At 39.4% G+C, this 21,719-nt stretch overlaps 1 protein-coding gene across 10 annotated transcripts in view; it reads left to right on the forward strand.

Moving 5' to 3' along the window:
• Positions 1–21,719, forward strand: part of nrxn2b (neurexin 2b) — an 811,982-nt gene that overhangs the window by 394,073 nt on the left and 396,190 nt on the right. For all 10 annotated transcript variants that reach the window (XM_081599837.1, XM_081599839.1, XM_081599838.1 and 7 more), the window contains 3 exons: positions 11,421–11,540; positions 14,044–14,425; positions 17,110–17,300. In XM_081599837.1, coding sequence (XP_081455963.1) covers positions 11,421–11,540; positions 14,044–14,425; positions 17,110–17,300 — 693 coding nt within the window. The remainder of the gene's footprint in view (positions 1–11,420; positions 11,541–14,043; positions 14,426–17,109; positions 17,301–21,719) is intronic.

Here is a 21,719-nt window from a genome sequence, read left to right on the forward strand (position 1 = left end):
CAGCAAAGTCTCAGATGGAATATAGCTCTAAATTGATAATGCAGCTCTAAATGTTTCAGGTGATGCCTGTAGGTGCTTTATGATCACATTATAGTCTACCTGTCCCTGTGCTGGAGCAGCACATCAGGCTGACCTAGAGAAACACTTTGTGGGTCAAACACTGTCTTTGTCAGGACAACCTCATAAACTGTGGCGTCCTAAATGTCAGTGGTTGTTTTTAATCAGATCGGTGCCTCGAGCTGGGCAAAAGCCTATTTATAACTGATTTTGATTGGTTCAGGTGAAAAAAATGTTGTCGGAGCATCACTAGTTTTTGTCTTCAGGGTTGTAACAGATGGATTCCTGAAGAGAAATAACGGCTTTCTTCTTGGCCTTCATTGTAAAACCTGCATGATTAAATTATTGCGTGAAAGTTTAGTTTGTCGCTGAACAAAGTTCAAATCTATTTTAAGTTTGGGCTTCAAAATAAAACGTGGCCTTGGAATGAGGTTTGGAATTTAGTTGATTTTCATTCATGCTTTGTCCTAAATACCACCATTTAAAAAAAAAAACAACACATCTTCAAAGCTGTTACTACTTTTTATCCCACATAAAGTAAAGGGATGTGGAAGGACGTTGTGGAAGGTGGTGAGTTGCAAATATACTGCAGGCAGTAAAAATGCCAAGCTTGGTAAATTATTTGTGGCAAAAAACAACCTGAATATCTTTTTTTTCTTTAAAGGAACCACATTAAATATGCAGCAACTCCAGATAACAGTGTTATGTTCTTCTGTATACCTACATTATCCAGCATGTTTAAGCTCAGATACATCCATAATTTCATTCAGTGTTCACCATTTCTGAAAAAGTAGGAGCACATAGCATTTTCTATGTCTTTCCAGCATGAATATTTTATGAGGTGCCTGCATTTTGTAATATGGTTATTCCAGTAGGGAGCCAATTTTCTGGTACATTTATAAATCAGTCTTGCTAGTTAAGACATGACTAACACCAATGAACAGGCTGCGACTTCAAATAAAAGCAAAGAGATGATATTACTTAAGATCATGTTTACTATTCCTTTTAAATGAATGCAAAAATAATAATTTTTATGTTTTGTTTCACAAGATTTTTCACAAGTTTTGACAACTAACAGGCAGTCAGTGTTAAAATTGTATGAGCTAATACCAGTATTTTCTGTCAAAGATTATTTACATTATTTCCAAGAAGATTGCAAAGATTTTAGCATAATGTACTGTGTCATTCAAAAGTACTGATAGCCTTTTCACATTTCTTCACATTACAACTTTAAACTTCAATATGATTCATCTATTGATTTTATGTAACACATCTAAACAAGGCAGTGGATAATTGTAAAATTGAGGGATATTGCCTCATGGTTTTTTAATAGGCATGTAATACAACCCCACTGTAATGTCTCAGTGGTCTGTTAGACAACATTGGGGAGTAAACAGCATCATGGAGGCCAAGCAACAAGCCAGACAGATCAGAGGTGAGATCGATCAGTGCTGTAGAGTCTAGTTGGATGAATATCTAAATAGTTGATGACTAGCATTTTGAAGAACTTTCTCTGTCGTTCATAAACGCCTGATAACTCCCAGATGTTGGTGTTATGCCTACTATTTCAGTTTTGTTAACGGGCTGGAGTTTGCTTCTAAACACCAAAGGAAATGTCAAGTATGGTTTGATATGAATTGTTTGGAACACTGCTGGAAAAAAGAATCGGTTCCTTCTTAAATTTGTGACCATGTAATTTTAGACAGATTTATGTTTCAATAAGATACTCTGCTTATTTTATAATGAAGTATGCCATAAACTGTGGCTCAATAGTCCGTGCTATCAACCTTTAACAATGGTTCTACTATGACAGTCATCAGCAAATTGCGTAATTTGTGTAGAGAACAACAACAACAAAATTAGTGAGACGATGCATCCCTGTGGTGATCCAGTAGAGAACTCTTGAACATTTGACAATGTGAAAGTTACTTTTGACTGGTTGGGATCTGTGGCTAGATCCAATTAAAAGCAGAGCAATAACCACATTGAGGGATTCACGCCATTCAGCTTCGTCACCTTTCCGTTGCCACATCAACAACTCCTCATCTTGACTTTTGGGCAAAGAGGTCTCGACAAATGCACACCTCCTTTTTTAGATGTTCATCTGTAACAGTTCTCCGCTGCACCTGCAACTGTGTCTTGTTTTATGCTAAGATGAGCAGGAAAACTGGTTCACAGTCAAGCCAGAAAGCCTTCACCTTTCTGCATAGCTCAATGTTCCCAATGCTACAGTGTGTCTTAAGCGCTTCAACTGAGGTCATAAACAGTTGGTAAAAGTTACAATCGCAGGAAAGAAAAAAACAATGAAAGTTAGTCATTGAAAGGAAAGGCTGGCTTTTTTTTTAGCCAACATGTATTGTTTATGGTCAAGGAATTCTCCTTTGTCATGGTCATAAAATTAGTATGCTTTGTCAATTGTAGTTTTATTCTAATTGTAGCAATGGGATGAACACTATTTATAGGATTTGTTAATGTGTGTGTATGTGGGAGGGGTGGATTTAAAAGGTAACATGCTGAGGGCCAGTGTAAATCAATTCGTTGTCAAGTTGATTCTAAAGAGTTGCAGACATACCTGGGACACAACTCATCTGTGGGGTCTGGTGGAACACTTTGTGTTTCCGGGAACCAGCTCACGGCATGGCGAAGTCGTTTTAGGAAAAGGAGAACCATGTGACAAATGAAATGACTGCTGGAGAGTCAGAAAACTTCAATAACTGCAAGTGTGTGTTGGGTTTGTGATGGAAATATATAAATGTGTGTCATTACTTCATAAGCGACACTAAAGGGGCCATGCCAGGAGAACAGATGGCAGAGGAAAGAGGGAGCATTGGGTTGGCATAAAATCTGCAACACACACCCGTGCACTGTACACACCAGCTCCCTCAGTGTAACATAAAAAATGAAAACCCGACAATAAAACCACTAATCTCAGTGTGTGCCTCGTAAAGGTACAGGTAGAACGACTCCTCACGTTCACTTATAATTTCCATACTCCTCCTCATGACGATCAGACACTCTCACACACTCACACACACACACCCACACACAAACACACACACATTGTAAGCGTCGTCTCTGTCTTTGCTGCCAGGCCAGGAAGTCGGCAGTGCTGACATTGCATTGTGTCCTGGCACAAGCACAACATGTCCTCCCATTGCACTCGTTTTCTGCCCGCTCACCACCAATAGTGATATAACCTCAGACCTAAATTAAAATTCTAATTGAAGTATTTCATAGTTTTTTGCAGACCCTCAAGCACACACACGCACACACACACACCCACACACACTCAGACCTCCTGTGGTGTTATTAGTAGCGCCGGCTTGTGCTCGCGCGGTGAGAACATACAGGGCAGCATGTTTGTGTGTGGGAGCTCTATCTGTTGTGCACAGCTTGGATTTCTCTCCTCTGCAAGGTGAAACAGAAGAGCAAGCTCTCGCTCACACACACACACACACACACACACACACACGCACACCTCCCACTGGTGTTGAAAGCAAGAAAACCATGTGGTTTCATGTGGTAGCTGACAGTACACCTGAGAAACACCCACCATCTTCTGCTACTTCCATCTGAAAGCCACAAAAATCCTGGACTTGTGTATAATAACCTGATTTAAGGCTCATTAGCGTACATATAAATGGGCATTAAGTGACATTCGTACGATATCTATATCTCACTTACTCACCTTCTTGTGGCAAATACAGACTAATTACAGCTGCAAAAACATATAACTTGCATCTGAATTGTCATATCTTCCTGTCTGACCTTCGGTTGGTAAGGTGTGTTTTTACTCATACCGTGTTGGTTGTTGTACAGTATTCTATGCTTTCTTCATTTCACTTTATTTAGGGCCTAGTTTGAAGCAAAGACTTAAAGATGTCAAAGCTTCTTAAAGATTCCTCAGAGATTCCACTGTACAAATAACTAACACAAAAAGGTGACGGTACTGTGGGTTTTACTGGAACAGTGACCAAAATAGGAGTACTGTTACACTCATTGCCTGGCTGTGATATGTTTTGTCTTGCCGATCAAGGTCTTAGGTGGTTCTATATCTCCTCTTCTTTAAAAATACACAATATCAACTGTTCTTGTTTGGGTGTTGTTAATCCTGATAGTCCGGTAGATTCGGTTGGATTGGTGCTACCCAAAGCATCCAAGGTTTTAGTCCGCTTTGATTGAACTCTAGTTCGTTTGGCTTTTGTTTAGGAGGCCCAGTTCATTTGGGCAGGTGTTGAATGTGCAAGCAAGCTCTGGATTCTCTGCTGCTATAAGTAAATCTTCTGGTACAGTGAATCTATTCACTGATTTTTTTTCCATGGAACATAGCTCCAAAGTATTCACGTAAAATCTTCCCTACCGATGTTGTCAAAGAACATGTCTAAAATATTGGAAAGAAAATGCAGCTTGGGTTGCTGAAATACACAAACGCAATGCTACTTGACATGCTCACAAAGCAGCCAATCCAGGAGCACCGTTTATTGATGGATCTGATTTTCTCTACCCACAACAGTGGAGTTAAGGAACATATTAGCTTGTCCTTTATCACCAAGACAGTTTCCAGTGTATGGATTAAGGCATATGAACTATTAAAAAAGGTAGTTAGAAGCATTTTTAGAGGGGGTCTCAATTATTCATGGATTTTATCTATTCAAGTTGCTCCTTAAACCACTGAATATCTTGGTGCTGTATTCGCCATCATCTTTTTTGCTTTTTGCATTTTGTCTGCCCTCCACCCTACACATCCTCTTTCTGTCCCTTTTTCTCAACCCTTAATCTGACAGAAGAAGCAGGCTATGATAATGCTTTCTCCCAGAACGCTCAAATCGCACAGCTTGAATTGGTAATCATTATTGTGATACTTACACATTGCAGATTCTGTCAGAAAGGCAATATGACTGTTATTTAGGAGAGGATCTAGTTTAATGGGACCTAAAACTGTAGTTAAGCTGTCGGTGTTCAGCTGAGTCAGTCACACATTCAGGATCATTTCTCCATAATATTATTCTTACTCTGATTTAAAGTCTGAGTTCTTTCCTTTTTATAAGTTATTTGTAGAATTCATTATCTAGAAAACATTGAACTTTTAACTTGCAACTTTTGCCCTACAATTCATCCATGACACGACTGTCAATATTGACTTAACCACCAATTTTTTGTGCACAAATGAAAGTACATTGGTAAATGTTTTAATCATTCCAATAATGGACGGGATCTGGAAGGTTCAAATAGTAGAACTGATGCTCAGAATGTTTCCTGGATGACAGCGTCTCAGAACGTGCTTGACTGAACATATATTGGTTCAAAGGTTTAAATGCATTCACCAGAAACCAAAGTGGAATGGTTATAAAGAAAACAACTTCACGGAATTAGGAAAAAAAAACAAGAATTGTTTGTGCAAGTTTGAATTTATTCTGAATTTTCTATAACGCACACACAGCCAAAATAACGGAGATAAGCTAAATTGTACATCTGCTGAGTAATAATCAATAATAAAGGATTGTACTATACCCACAAGATGCCAAACCCTTTTTGTAGCTAGCAACAAGCCTCTGGCATCACTCTGACTGAAAAGTCTTGCAATGGATTTGGTTGTTTTCCTAGAATTTTATGGTAGCTTTTTTTCTTAAAGGGACAGTACTATGTGAAATTCACTTTTCCGAGCTTTACATCGGGTTATGTTATTCTCTCATCAAATACATACCTGGAGAGTTGCCTTGATTCTTTCATGCATGTTTGAGGAATACTTCAATCTCTATGGCAACCATTCAGCTGGCGGTTGCCATGGTTGCTCTGTGAGGCGGGACAAAGCCCCGTCTCACAGAGCAGCTCACACCACAACTGCCCCACGCAGCTCCTTCAGACTAGCTAGCAATAATTAGCAAACACCTGATGGAATTGCATATCTGTTGAGCTCATTGTAGGAGCCACTTCTTTGTGAAATGCTGGTAAAAACATTAATAGGTTAATAAAGGAGCCATGTTGTGATGACTTCCTGAAGGCAGAGTTTCAGAAAGAGCAGGAGTTCTTAAAGAGACAGAGACCCAATTTTAAGGTGTTAAATTACAAAGTCAGATTTCTTTTAAGTCATTTTTGATATATTTAGTTACTTGATGGTGCTATAAAATGACTGTGTGCCTGGAAAACACATAATACTGCCCCTTTAAGTATTCAACTTTCTACAGTGCACCAGAAATCTAGTTTTAATAAAAAAATAAATTAAAAAATAAATTAAAAAGTGAGCAACTAAAATGCATATTATATCTTTGAAACCTTTTGCTTGGACTTTACAATCTTTATAATCTTTCTAGCCTGGGAAACACCGTGGGATCCCCAGGAACCAGATATGCCCGAATCTGTGGGCAGGTCCCTCAAAGTGTGGAAGATGAGAAATACATTTCATCTCTCAGTTCTTGATTTGCCGTGCTAGAAATGTTGCTGTCATTACCAAACAGCAGAGTGATGATCAGCTCCCCACTCCCGAGTTGTTTTGATTAGAGTTGAAAACTGCACTCAAGCGCTCCCTGCTGCAGCAGCGACCCCCAACACACACACACACACACACACGCACACACACACACACACACACACGCGCACGCGCACACCCCACAGCCTGAATAGAGACTGATGGCAACAACTTGCAGCCATTGGCTGAGGGCTCGTGCTCCATTGATCCAGTTGCATTAATCAAGTTGTTTACAAAGAAAGCACAGCAAGCCAATGATGGATGGCGGCGTATAATTATGCAAGTACCTGCAAAGATCACACCGCTCACTTAACGCTGTGCTGACACAGTCCATCAAAGTAATCGGCAATCTGTTTGTACACTAGTAAAGAAATGTTGACTTCTCTTCAGGTCTCGTTTAGCATATTTTCTGAACGTGTTGGAGGTCAGGAGGGGTTTCAAAGTACCCCTCACTCTGCTGATGTCTGCGACAAAACAAGAGGATATAACTAGCAAGATGAGAATTAATTGCGTTTAATAACTGGCAGCCCCCTTTGTGAGAAGACAATGTGGCCCTGTGCTGCTCAATGCAATGAATAATTCTCCATGCCCTGAGCTGCATTAACGGGTTAGTGGCTCGTTGAACCGTGAGTGGCACATCTTTGGTTTACTTGCTTGCAGGGTTACCTGGGCGGTGATTTAAGGCTTCACTTCGCCTCGCTGACAGAGATAAAACACCAGCTGCTTTTATCAATATGTGCTTTGAAAGGAGTTCACCGATGAACGATTTTTCATTAATGGTTCGGATTTAAGCCGGCGTACAAATATTTGGAATAGCTCAATCAAGTCGACGTTACTCCCACGATGAAAATCTGCGATTTGACGCATGACTGTTTGAGCGCATGTGTAGAGAGCAACTCGTTCTTGGATGCTAAGACTGTTGGATTAAACAACATATAAAGTCACGTTATGTCAGAAAGGGGGGGGGGGGGGGGGGGATCCTCCATTTAAAGGGATATTTCAGAATGTATTCTCTGTTGTACAAATAAAATAAAAATGCAGTGCAGCGAATTATTAGAAGATTAATGCTTTCAGGCAGCTGTATGGGTTTTATGGATGCTAATTTACCACACGTCTTAGAGTTTATTCATTGAATATTTTGACATTTTGAAATGAATATGTAGCGGTCTCACAGTCATAATGCTGTAAAACGGTCCAAGTTTTTGTTCACAGACAGACTTCCAATTCAAGTAGAAAAATATGTTCCAGTTTTCTTTGGACTTTGTAATGTACTGATTATGGTAGTCGCTGTGGCAGAATCGTGAAAGTAGTTTTATAATCTATAATCTAAGCCTTCTTCCACTACTCAATGGCTGACCAAGACATCGACTGACACTGCTGAAGTGTCAGTCGATGACACATTTCATAAAGAGCAATAGAGAAGTTGGCTCTACGTTCTGCAGGGGGACATTCTGCCTGAAAATGGCCAGAGCAAATGAAACTTTCCAGAGGACAAAAACTGCTCTGGGTCTCATAGTGGAAATTAGATAATGAAGGTTGGCTTTTCCTCAGCGTTGGTTGCCATGGTTAAAGGTTGAGGCTAAATGGGTCAAGGTATTTGGACAGCAAAAAAACTTGTTCTCTTGTAACCTGCTTACTGTATCATCATTTATTTTTACAGTAACCCTTACAATGCATTATCCTTATCCTAAACTGGACTTTTTTTCCGACTTTTTCTTTATTTTTCTCTCCTTTTTCTCAGCTTTGCCCCGTCTGCTAGCTGCTTTCATCCACGCATTCTCTCCTTAGAGCAGCCAACCTTTGTTTTCCTTTATATTCCTTTTATACAAGGTTTGATCAAAAATCTTTCTTTTCAATTTCATGCAGCTGAAGGGTAAAAAAAAAAAAAAAAAAAAGGCTTTTGGAAAAAAATCAAAACCCAATGATATCATAAAAAAGTAACAGTAGTAAATTGGAAAACAGTTCTCCAGTGAGCTGGAGGTGTTCTCGCCTTGCAGGCCTATCAGTTGACAGGACACAGCACCCTGCAGGCTAAATACCTTCACATCCTAGTGGGAAAGGGGACAATCATTTTTCGCCAGACTGTACTGTATCATCCACTCAAGCAGCAACTATAATACTCTCTGGCTTTGGCCAGCTAACCAACCAGAAAACGGCCACCGACCCCCAGAAATGGATTGTGCTTACAAATATTTGATCCACAACATTAAATTATTACAGTTAAGAAAAGCCTAATCTTTACTTTGTGCCTTTATCTAGAAGACAAACTGCTTCACGATTTCCTGCCTCCGTGGGTAAAACAGACAGAAGCTTAATGGAAGTGACTGGTGTCCTGCAGCAACGCACCGTCTCAGTGTGCCCTGCAGCCGTTCAGGTGGACGTTTCTGTTTAGTTTATTGCTCTTTATGAAATGTTCCTCCTTTCCTTTCATTAGTAATTACCTTCATCACCTCAACACTGTGACACCGTGCCGTAACGTTTGGCCTCCAGCTCCTAAAGCCATGTGTGGAATGATTTTTTTTTTTCTTCCTTCCTTCAGTGCCATTTTCTGTATTTCCCTCTTTTATGCCTTTTTTGAATCTTTAAACTCCAGCCGAAGCGTTTGCCAGCTGCCGCCTAGGTTTTTGTGGGAAATCGCATTAGCTTCTCATTCCGCGTCGGAGACCGGATCCATGACTGTTGTTTTAATTAAAATCAGCAGTTTCCTGGCACCGTCACTCCACCGCCGATGCAATCAAGCTTTGTTGTTCGCCGCGCATATATAGACCTCGGTCCTCTGCTAATGCAAATATTTCTCTAATAAGCATCTCTGCAACGCCATCTGCCGCAGCGTAGAACGCTCTTCGCCGGTTGCATTGATGGATTGCAGAGCGGTGGAGGGGCGGCGTTTGATGTTCAGAAGTGGAGAGCAGCAGTTTGAGGACTGAGCTGATAAATCTTTCTATCTTGCCCTTCAACTCCTCCACTTACGGGGTATTTTTGAGACGTTTCTCTGTTTTCTGTTTTGGTGAGCTAAGGCCTGCTGGACTATCTGTCATGTTGCCAGTTTGTACCTCCCTATTTCATCTCTTCTGAGTTTTCTATCTAAGCAAACTATCCACCACATCCAAACCTTGCATTCAAAATTTACACCTCAGAAATTTGTCCATACAAAATTTGCATACTTCTGTGAGGTTTTCATATTTTTAATCAATGAATGCCATCTATTTCTACTGCAATGAGTCATATTGAGTTCAGAAGTTCATGAAGAAAAAAAATATGTTTTTTTTTTTTTATCATACAAGCTATTCTTGCAGAAAACTGACAGAAAAACAGATTTTCAGCTTTTTACAAGACCAGAGCTGCAACATGCACTACATCCAACATAAAAATGTTACAACCAAACAACATTTCCTTGCATCTCTATTCACTAGCAACAGTGTTACTCACCAATAATTGAATCTCTCAGCTATTTTCTTGAAAATTTTTAAATGGGGGCAAAGAAAAAGTCAAGCTTCTTTACTAATTTTTTCAGATTTTGGTTATTCTAACAGTAAGAAAAGAGTATGTGATAATCAGATGGTATTGAGAATTATATTTGGTATTGTAGTATCAGATAAGGCAGTGTAAAATGGAAGCTTCATATTATGTCTTATCTTCCCCCTCTGAAAGAAAAATATTTATTTGACATGACACAGCATTAACATAAAAAGAGCAAAAGACAGAATTTAACATCGACAGATCAAAACTCTGAGCAATGATCTGCTGTCTGTTCATACTTAGAAACTTTAATTAAAAGTTAGAAATACATCATTTATGTAAACACTAGCTTTGGACTTGAAGGAGATGTAAAAAATAAATAAAAATTTAACTCATCTGGTGTAAAAACAAGTTTTAAAGATCTGCTGTGAGTTCATCTTGGCCTAATAATCACAGGAAAATACATTCCAACAACCGTTCAGCTGGTCAACTTATCTAGGGCTGGCAGTCGTTTCAGGCTGACATCACTGAAGTAAAAAAATAAAATCTTTTAACAGTCCTTTCAGAAGCTACAAATTATATACTACCTTCAACTTTTAATGGCAAAAGAACTTGCTAGTTAAAGTTGTAGTATTTAGCTAAACTACAAACTCTGGTTCACCAACAAACTTCAGGCTCTGGTTCAGTTGAAGTGAACTCTGGAATGCCAAGCGGACCAGAGATCACTCCAAAGCAGGAAGTGGATCACAGCACATGGCATTCTGGGTTAAAATGACCAAAACAAACGCGTGCTAGCGGGAGAAATGTTATGCTAAGTCGAAGTCTTTTGCTGAAAAAAAGAGAGCAATACTACAACCACTAAAATCTGACGCCATTACATTTACATTACATTTTCTGAAAAAGAAAGTTACACTCAGTGTCATCCTGAGAGGCTTCTGTGTCGTTTCTTTCAGTTGTTTTTGGTGCAGTGCCCTCCACAGGTGAGGAGGAGAACAGTAGCTTTTGCAAAAGGGTTTGATTCTTTGTTCTTTGGACACCGCAGTGTGAAAGTGAACTGCAACAGCAGGAAATGTCCTTCTGTCCTCCTGGAAAGTAATTTTTTGTTGTCATATCCTAGCCACATTTCCCAACAGGTTATCATGACCAAATGCAAAACATTTTGACGTAACAAAGCACCTCCAGTTGCCATTGTGTCGTTCTCTGATTTACCTTTCAAGTTCCATCATTCTAGGATTTTGGGAAAACATATCTTACTGTTTAAAGGATGGTTGATGTGAAAGTGTGTTGCAAACATGCTGGTTTTCTTCCCACCACCTACCTCGTGAGAACCCTGTGTGTGTGCGCGCGCGCTCTCTCGCGTGTTGTTCGTCGGAGTGTGTGGGTTAGGGTTCACGTCATTTCCACTGGTTGTTTGTGATTCGAATTTCTCCTCCCACAGGCAAAGGGCCCGAGACGCTGTTTGCGGGCCAGAAGCTGAATGACAACGAGTGGCACACAGTGAAGGTGGTGCGACGAGGCAAGAGCCTGCAGCTGTCTGTGGATAATGTCACAGTGGAAGGTGGGTTGTGTTGGGGACACGGACGCCCTGTTCCGCTGTTGTGAAAACTGATATTTAGGAGTATTAATAGCAAAAGCTAAAATGTGGTATTTGCTAAATGTCAGAGTCTTGCTAGCATTTAAATAGCTGTTCCATGACACGTCAGTGAGTAAATATCAATACCCTTCCACAATCGCATCCCACACTGACTCATCTTTGTGTGGCTCATCTTTCGACAGATGACTATGTAACTGCAGCGTCATCAAAAATAATATTTAGGCACTTTAGGATTAACAAAAAAGTTGCTTTTTTCTTTCTTTAGCTGCTGTATTTGTTCCTTTATTTATTTATTTATTTATTTATTTATTTATTTATTAGGTTTATTTGATAGGGACGGACACAAAATAACACAGACAAACTGAATAAAACAGCAGTTCCATGCCTGTATTATGGAGCTTATAGCATAATCTAATTTGTAGCATTTATCCTTAGATGGGCATTTCCAAACAGTCCACATAAAGACTGTTAGGAATGTTCTGTTCTTTACATGGTAAATGTTTGCATGTTTTTTAGTGTTGAAAATAAGACACACTAGTGGAGCTGTTGTCAGTCAGTTTCCATGGCAAATATGTTGTGTGTGTAGCTGACAGAACGAAAGAAAGAAAAAAAAAAGAATGAGAGAGGTTTTGAGTTGTTCTTCTATGGTTTTTCTATGTTATTTTCCCTTTGCTGTTTGGTACTGCACTAAATTAATAAAACATAAATATCCAGGTTTTATTTTTTTTAACTTAATTGTTTTACTGTCAGCACAGCTACGAATGGCATGTATAAGAATCCCTCCAGCGTTGTGCACATGCATAGATGTGAACAATAACATGCAACGTGTCTGTAAAGCAAAGAAAATAAAAAACATGACAGCAAAAATGCTGTATTTGACATAACCTGAGTTGTTTTTTTTCCCTAACATATTGAGACTGGTTGTAGACTTTAAACTTACAGGGCCTGAGATCCAATTTGCTCTCACAGAGAGAGAACTTTCTAAAGAGAGAACAGAGGAATATTATGCACTGATAACAAAAGACGGATGAAAGGTCAAGAGAAGTGGCTTAGTCGCAGCACTCTGGCCCCAGGTGAAAGGACGGAAGGGCCAAAACAAAAAAAGAGAGAGAGAGAGAAAAAAAGGTGAGAATAAGGCGCGAACATGCAAGGGGCCAGAAGCAAAGAGCGACTCTGTGAAGTCCTGACTTATTCAGGAACCGTTTCACATGGAGAGAAAAAGTAAAGCCCTCAGGGGTCCGAACTGAGCAGCTTTATCAGAGGGGTCTGAATTAAATTCTGCTGAGCTTAATTACTCCACAACTCCCTCTTAAACATTATCGAATCAGCAGACTATAGAGCCATATCAAGAGATTTTCTGCATTACGGTTTGGTAATATAGTTCACAGGAGGCCATAAAAATAGAAAACAAAGCAAGCATGATCAATTTAGGATTTCCTAAAGGCAGTAAACTCTAATAGAATTAGATAAAATATTCATCAGTGCGTGTTCATTTGGTCAGTACTATATTAAAATGCACAAATAAAGTTTCCACACACAAGTTGATTCTATTGGTGTTGCAGTCGGCATAAAAAGAGAATATTGTCATCTACCAAAAAAATGGGCTCATTTATTTTTTGCCAAAAGATCATTTAGGCAAAAAATGAAAGTCACTTTTAGCAAAAGTAATTTAGACCATTATATGGACGGTAACAGTTATTAGAATAACATTCATAAATTTATATTTATTGATTGTTTTTCTTTGTTGTTCCATTTCAATGTTTCAGATCATCAAACACATTTTAATATCAAAGATAACCTGAGTAAATACAAAATACAGTTTTGAAATGATGGATTTGTGACTTAAAGGAGAAAAAACCCTGTGCCCATGTGAAGTAATGGCTCCTTAAATATTCATCTATTTATCTTTTCTATGGAGGCCATTTTCCCCCACAGTCTCATTTCTATTCTTGAGTCAACAAAAACTGACCTAAAACTGAGTCAGTTGTGGTCTGCGTGGCTTCAGATGCTGCTTTGGGTTCTTTCTGAATGTGATGTTAATATGCATCACATATTATACAATCAACTCTTAGGAATTGACTGGCATTGACTCCATAGAATCCCAAAGCCTTAGAAATGTCAGATTGATACTAGTCAAATTCTTCGTTTTCTTCTTTTTGATACCTTTTAACCTCCCTTTGGTTCTTAGTGAGGTGCTAATAATTGTTCTAATATTGCTTGAGATGACTAGCAGTAATCAGACCTTGTTGAGTCTAGTAAAACTAAGTTTAACTAGGCAAAAGGCAGGTCAGGTTAGTGCCAGTTTGAAAACATTCATTTAAAGCTAATTTTGGTGTGTACTCTGGTTATTTTTGTCTGATATAAAAAATAATCTTGAAATATTTAAGTTTGGAGAAACAAATAATAATAATAGTACAAAGACAACTGTCATGGGTAAGTACACACATTCTTTTTTTCTTTTTTCCAGGCCAAATGACCGGTGCCCACACACGCCTAGAGTTCCACAACATCGAGACGGGCATCATGACGGAGCGCCGCTTCATTTCCGTCGTGCCTTCAAACTTCATTGGCCACCTGCAGGGCCTGTCCTTCAACAGCGTACCCTACCTAGATCAGTGTAAAAACGGGGACATCTCCTACTGCGAACTGAACGCCCGCTTTGGCATGAGGCACATCATCGCCGATCCTGTGACGTTTCGAACGAAAGGCAGCTACTTAGCGTTAGCCACTTTGCAGGCCTACGCCTCCATGCACCTGTTCTTTCAGTTCAAAACCACCACGCCGGATGGCCTCATGCTCTTCAACTCTGGAGATGGGAACGACTTCATCGTTGTGGAACTGGTGAAAGGGTGAGTTTCTGCCCAGCTGATTTCCAGAATGTAAAGTTCTGTTATTAATATTGACCACCAAAGGTTTTCCTTTGTTTTTTGGTGTGTTCTTTAATCACTAATGGTTGGTATTAGACAAACACAACTGCATACTGGATCGGGTTTACTCTTTGTTGTACATACTTTTAAAAGTACACAACTAAAACTAACACACAGTTGTAGGGGGATACATAGTTTTCAAAAACTTTTTACATACCCTTAGATTAATTAAAGTCTGACCAATTGCCTTCAAAACTCATGCAAATAGTAATAAAACCCCAGCTGTGTTCAACTTGGGATTCATTCACACAGCTTTAATCAAACAGTAGAAGGTCCGTTTTGCTTGAAGGGACCTACGCCTACAAACGTAGGTCGCGGTTCGGTTGAAGTGAACTCTGGTTTGGTTCAAACACCAAGCGGAACAGAGACCGTTCCACAAAACAAATGTGGAAATCCAGCGCTAACGGGTGAAATTGCTTGTGGTTTTTCAAAAGAACAAAAGTGAATTCCTACAACCGCAAAAACTATGACACAACTCCATTTTTTTACGTTTCAGGAAGAAGGAACGGTTGCATTTGTGTCTTTCTCAGGGGGTTTTGTGTCGGTTCCTTTAGTGGTTTTTGCTGTAGTGCCACCACAGGCGAGGAGGTGAACAGGTCACTCCAAGGGTTTGGTTGGTTTGACACAATGAAAGTGAACAGCAGCAGCTGAAATTGTTACAAATGCTGCAATTTTTGTCTCCAACTGAACCAAGTCTACTGGATTAACAGGTGTAAAAAAACCAATAAGCTAGCATTGAAAAAATGTGTTCCTCTCTACGGGAACCAGGGCCGCTCCTCTGAATCATAATTTTTCTACTTCCGGGCTAGAGCTCAACTTACATGTTTAAATACCCTGATCATGAAACTTGATCCATATAGCCATGTAGACAACCATAGTGAGATTTGTTGGCAGTGTTTTGAAGTTTATAGGAGGAACACGGCACTGATCACAGATCTAGATTGCGCTGCTTGTACATATCGCCATAGTTGGACTTGAACTGGAAAGGCTTTGTAGTCGTTTTCTGTTTCACTAAAGCCACAAACAACTGGAACTTTTCCGTGAGCTCCACTTCATTTACTCCGACGAGCGCTGATCTTACAGCACGCTACCTGAGAAAGAACACTGAATCCAGCGAGAGTTTGGGTTAAGCATTCTGTCTTTTCACAGCCAACATCTGTTGGAGCCCTGAAAAGACCAACACTGAGTTAAACAGGTTAAGTTTGTGAATTGTACCAGCATAAAAGCTGCTCTTTAATTAGACTATCAAAGACAGGCGTGTTTCCTTTTGTCTCTCTCTGTCTCTTGTGGTCTGTTGTCGGCATTGTTACACACAAAAGCTTTTAAGCCGCTACTGCCACAAAGACAATATGCATCACAGAAGAATTCAGATCAAGGTGAGAAAACAAACAAAAGAAGAAAAAAAAAAACCCTGAATAAATGCGCAGCAGTAATCTCAATCAGAAATACAAAAGAGAGCCATATTTTGACTCGGAGAAGGGTGCGTTGTTTCTGTTTGTGTGAACAAACACGGCGTTAGGAGAGAGGGACGCTTTTCAATTTTCAGGTCAGCACAACATGAAAGCAAAAGACAAATATGTTCCCGCGTGGGGCGCAAACCATGATTTTTTTTTTTTTTTTTTCACAGATTTTACCAAGGAATGTACACTCACTCAGTGGTCACTTTATTAGGTACAACAAATCAATGCAATTACAATGCCTATGCAAAGTATTCAACCCCTCGAAGGTTTTAGCCATTTTCTAGCTATCACAATCAATCACGATTAAGATGATTTGGTTTCTTTGACAAAAAAAAAAAATGCAGCAGAGGTCATTTTGACCTCTAATGTGAAAACTGATTTCTACTTTCACCGATCCAATATTAATATCTATATCTGTATCAGCTTCAATTTTGAATCAAATTCTGTATCGGGTATCGGTGCCCAGTCTACTCACTCTAATTCTATGCTTTTTCCTCTCATGCTTTATTTTATGTTACATTATTTAGAATTTCTACTTGTACTTTCTGAACCATTTGAAAAAAGATTTATTAGTTTATTTTTAAATGTTTACCTGAAGTTATTAAACTATTGTTTGTTTCTTTACTATTTATTTCACATTGGCTGTCCTACTCTCAATTCTGCTGACTGACATAATTAAAGTTGTGTTATTTCCCCATGTCTTATGTCTGGGTTTAAAAATAAAATGTTTTAACTCAGTTCAGCTGTTTTTCTTTATCGGACGAAACTAATCCTCAGATATCGGAAGTGACGCCGATGTCTGATTGGTGCACCCCTACTAAATACTGATAATAAAAATATCACAAATAAAATAAGCGATTCAATAAATATTTACACCCTTCAAGTCAAGATTTAGAAGATTCACATTCAGTTGAACTATGGAGTCTGTGTCTGTTTGGCTTTGAATGTGTTATGAGCGAGTCTTAACTAGACAGTAAAGACGATAATTTCTATTGACTGATTTTGACTGTACTTACTGCAATTCATGTACCATTTTGTTTTTATTCTTTTCAATATGTTATTTAAGCATATTTTAGTTTTCCCTTGGTGATGTACTAAGCCAAAAATAGCAACATAACTTTAAAACTTGGCTTCCTTTCCTTTCAGGTACGTCCACTACGTCTTTGATCTCGGCAACGGCCCGTCGCTAATGAAGGGCAACTCAGACAAGCCGCTCAACGACAATCAGTGGCACAACGTGGTGGTGTCCCGGGATGCCAACAATGTACACACGCTGAAGATCGACTCGCGCACCGTGACGCAGCACTCCAACGGAGCCCGCAACCTGGACCTCAAAGGTAAGGACGTTTTTTTTTGTTGTTGTTTTTTTCTCCTCGTGTGGGACTGCGACACATCCTCCATGAAACGTGATCACTTAAAGGAAATAAGCATGCGCCATCCTTCCGTTCTGCCCCTCAAGTGTTGTTGGAGAGTGGCCACGAACACATTGAGGCAGAAATCTACATTAGTTCCACTTTCAGAATACCACAGCCTTTCAGACTTAGTCTTGCTTAAAAGCTTTGATTTTCTTTTTCCACAAAGAAAAGTCACTTTTTGTGGTGGATGTAGAGAACGTCGGCCTTCTTTTTTTTTCGTTTTTTTTTTATTTTTATTTTTTATGAATGTGCTCTATTCCAAAAAACAATAAGTCATAATTTAATGCATCATGCTTCGCGCTTGCGAATTATTTTGAAATAACTGTTATCAAATGGTTTCTCCAAGAGTCTTAAAAATCTCTCAGGTCTGTTGGGAAATGGACAAATTACAGCTTTTGTAATTGCAACCGGGTTTTTTTTCTAATATGCAATTTGGAGGCTTTGGAGAGTTTTTTTTTATTTTTTTAGGTCGAAGTAGAACCTGACGGATGTGAAAAGGGAACCAAAAGAAAGCCGCTTTGTATTTCATAACAGTGGACAGGCTGTACAACCACCAAACTCTAAAAGCCTTTGATGATAGGAAGAAATCTAGATGTTTCATTCTGATGCTGTCTGGCTCAAATTTCAGAAAATGACACCTCAGATGTTGGGGCGAGCGCATGGCGTCAAAAGATCCATACGATTCCAAAATATAGCAGTGACTCATATTAAACAGCTAATACCTCAGAGTGTTTATTCTACAAACACATTGCATGATATTGTTTACATCTGGAAATTGTGAACATGCGCACAATGCTGGAAAGCAAAAAGATGATTCTTTTACTTGACAGCCATCGGTGCGCTGTTAACAAAAAAGGGAAGAAAATGCAGAAAAACCATTGAAGAATAATTCATGTAGGGGTTTTGTGGTGGGGCAGAGGTTAAGCACAACCCACATAAAAAGGCCCTAATGCGGCCGTCGCAGGACCCTGTGTGCGCTTTTATGCATTTGTTTTTTCTGTGTGGTTTTGGGACCTGACGGTCTGATGGGACAACACAACCTACCCGCTTCCCTTCCACTGTCTGACTGTGACATTTGCCACACTTACACCACGGGAGAGTTATTTTCAAATATTTAGTCATACCAATGCTTTTCAACCAATACATTCCCTTCGCTTGACATTCTGGAGCAGTTAAAGTATTCACTACCTGCCCTGCTGTCATTAAATAAACCGTTGTCCAATGCAATCAGTGTGATGAGATAAACAGGCAATCGTAAACAGGACCAGTTAGGCATGCAGAGACAAAATCCCGCAGGTAACAATAACCCTGTTTGCATATTTAAGTACAGATATTCATCTCAGTTATGATGTCACTCACGACTACAACTGACAGGAAATCTTTGGTGGCCAATCAGCATTCTGGGGATTAAACAATTCATGTTATTAATGTGTCAGCTCTCATGAATGAAACGTCCCTGCTTCTCCGCTCGAGCCTGCAGGGGGACGGAGACGGAGGCATCTCGGTAATAGCTGGAGGGATCGCGAATCTTGATTCGGAGAACCTCAAGAGGGAGAGACGGGGCACGTTTCTCTCCCCAATTCCCTCGTCTAATTGGGCATTCAAACATTTTCTGTGTTTCAGCCGTGACAATCCCCCTGATAAAAACAGAGCTCACATCTCCAGCTCTACGAACACCAGAGCGTTACCTCCAGGTCTAAACTTCCTTAGGTGGAAAAAGTCTCCTGACGAATACATGATACAAAAAAAAAACTGACAGCAGGGTTGAGACTCTCCAACGTTGACACACACACACACACACACGAAATGCATGCTGTGTGCTTTTATCGTGTTACGCAGCCCCTAAACAAAGCTTTGCATATCAAACCAAAAAAAAACACACACAAAAAAGGCAACAATAAGCCATTTTTCCACAATCTCCTTGCTCTCTTTTAACACCATTTCAGCTTTCATTTCAAGGAAGAAACACACCAATTCTCCAGGCTTTATCTGTGTAATTGCGCAAAGAAAACGGGGGAAAATGGATTTCTGGTTCCCTTCTCTTTGTTTTGGACAGGCAGAAAAAAAAAAAAGAATAAAAATTTCAAGGCATTTTCTCTGTCGGCTAAAACACGCTGACGGAACAACACGTGAACTCCCCGAGGATGGCACCGACTGGTCTTTTTTAAAAAAAACAAAAAATCCTACACGGCGTTTGGTTTTTGTCGTGTTGTGTGGCAAAAAATAAAAAGTGAGATGATTTAAAAGGAAATATTGACCACAGGATTGTGGGGAAAGCGTTTTCCCTCTACAGCACGATATGTTACAGGAATTTGAATCAATATTCCAGGAGAGACCGTCATCGCTAACATCAGGGGACTGCAATCTGTGGCTCTGGAGTCTCAGTTGGCTCCTCTGACCTTCTGCAACAGCTCTTAAAGCATTTGACTAAGAAAACTGGAGCGTCAACACAGATGCTTTCTCCCAGCAGCTGCTCTTATTTACAGTCTTTAAATTTCATAAAAATAGTCTGTTGCTGCTTTCTAAGCAGAAATATGCACATCGTGTTACCTTTCTCGGTTGCACACTGTTTACTACTTAAATAACCGTACAATATTGTTCTTATATTGTAAATTTACCCCCCTAACTATACATTCTTATTTTTCTGTTTCTGTATTTTTACCACTGTTTAAATGCACATGCTTCCATTTCCCTTTGACGTGCTGCTGGTGAAAACAGGACATTTTAAACGTCATGACTTTGATTTCGCTTCCGTTACAAGTGCCTTGACGACCGAGTGCCGGTTGTATTTTAGGAGCTCTGTGTGGTTTTTTTGGGTTTTTTTTGCCCGAGCGACATCATCGCCCAGTATTAACGTTTCCGTCTCCTGAGAACTTGGCGTGAGTTAATTAGCAGCCTCTTCACTGGCGACAGAAAGCTTCAAGGGGTTTGACGACACACTGGCATCAGTAACATTCTCAAGGCTAAACAGACTCTAATAGACTCCATTTGTTTATGCAGATCTTACCACCCATGGTATAATACAGTGATCCACAAATAGTGCTGCACGTCCTGTGTTACCTTCAGCTGAGTGTTGTTTAGGTCTGTTACTGTCGGTACTCGACTCGCTGTGAAGCGGAGGAGAACATGAGCTCCTCTCTGTTTCCACAAAGATCCTTTGTGACTCGTCTCATTTCGACACTGAGACTGTTGATGTTGATGAGTAGGAATTATGGAAATTAAAAGACAGCAAAGGAAAAAACAGACATCTAGCAAAAGTTAGTGGGTGATTTGTCGAGGTAATGAATATATTTAGCTAAAATATGTACGCGGTAAAAAGTATTCCCCTTTTTTTATGTGATTTATAAATATTGGTGAAATGTATTTGACTATAAAATATAATGAACACAATTTTTGATAAGAATATGTTAAAATGAATTAACATGCATTTACTATATTTTGGAATATAATTGGTTTAAATGGGCATAAATTGGTAATTATTTCATAATGCGTTTATTTTGTGTTAAGTTATTTGTAGCTGCGTTTTTGATTTTTCTTTTGATGTTTCTTCACCTGCCTGCCTACTACTACCCACAATTCTTCAGTAAATGTGAATCTATTAATTTTACGGAAACTTAATGAGACAAATCCAGTTGAAAGCTTCAGTGTAGAGGCTCGCATTTTCCGGTGGGGAATTTCACAAATAAAAACAAAACCAAACAGAACCTGACTGTTAATGTGAAACGAGACATGAATGTTTTCATAACGACAAGATGGTTTTAATTGATGGTGGTTGTCATAAGCGGTCGTGTTGTTTGAAGGTGAATTTACAACGTTTGCCATATGGAAAGTTAAAAACAACATCCACTGGTTTTAACTTTGTTTTTCTATCGAGAACAGGAAAAAGTTTAGCATATCAATACCATCGTTGACAACAGAAACATTTCATCGCCAGTGCATCAAATATAATAAAGCTTGTTTTCTTTTTTTATTTTATTTAGATCAAGCAGATAAGAGGAGGGGTCGTACTTTGGCTCATTTCTTTTGAAGATCTTCGCTAATGAGGGATAATTTCTGTGCGACTGTAAAGAGATGACATTGAACATGTTCCTTTTTCCAACAAAGCGGAGCGAATGCAAACACAACATGAAGGAGGCTTTTGTTTGTTTTGCAAACTGGTGTTTGCATTTTAATGACTTCTACACTTGGTGGTGGCAAAGTAGATATTAGCTCTTTGATCATGTCGGAGCCATTTCCAGTTGGAGACGTGTTGCACTTCAGTTTGCTAGCTTGGGATTGAAACCCATGCAGACCAGAATTCATACATCTTTCTATTTGAGTTCATGTTGCCTTGCAAGAACT

This window comes from Poecilia reticulata, chromosome 18, assembly GCF_904066995.2.
Source record: "Poecilia reticulata chromosome 18, P_reticulata-male-v2, whole genome shotgun sequence".
Classification (NCBI taxonomy): domain Eukaryota; kingdom Metazoa; phylum Chordata; class Actinopteri; order Cyprinodontiformes; family Poeciliidae; genus Poecilia; species Poecilia reticulata.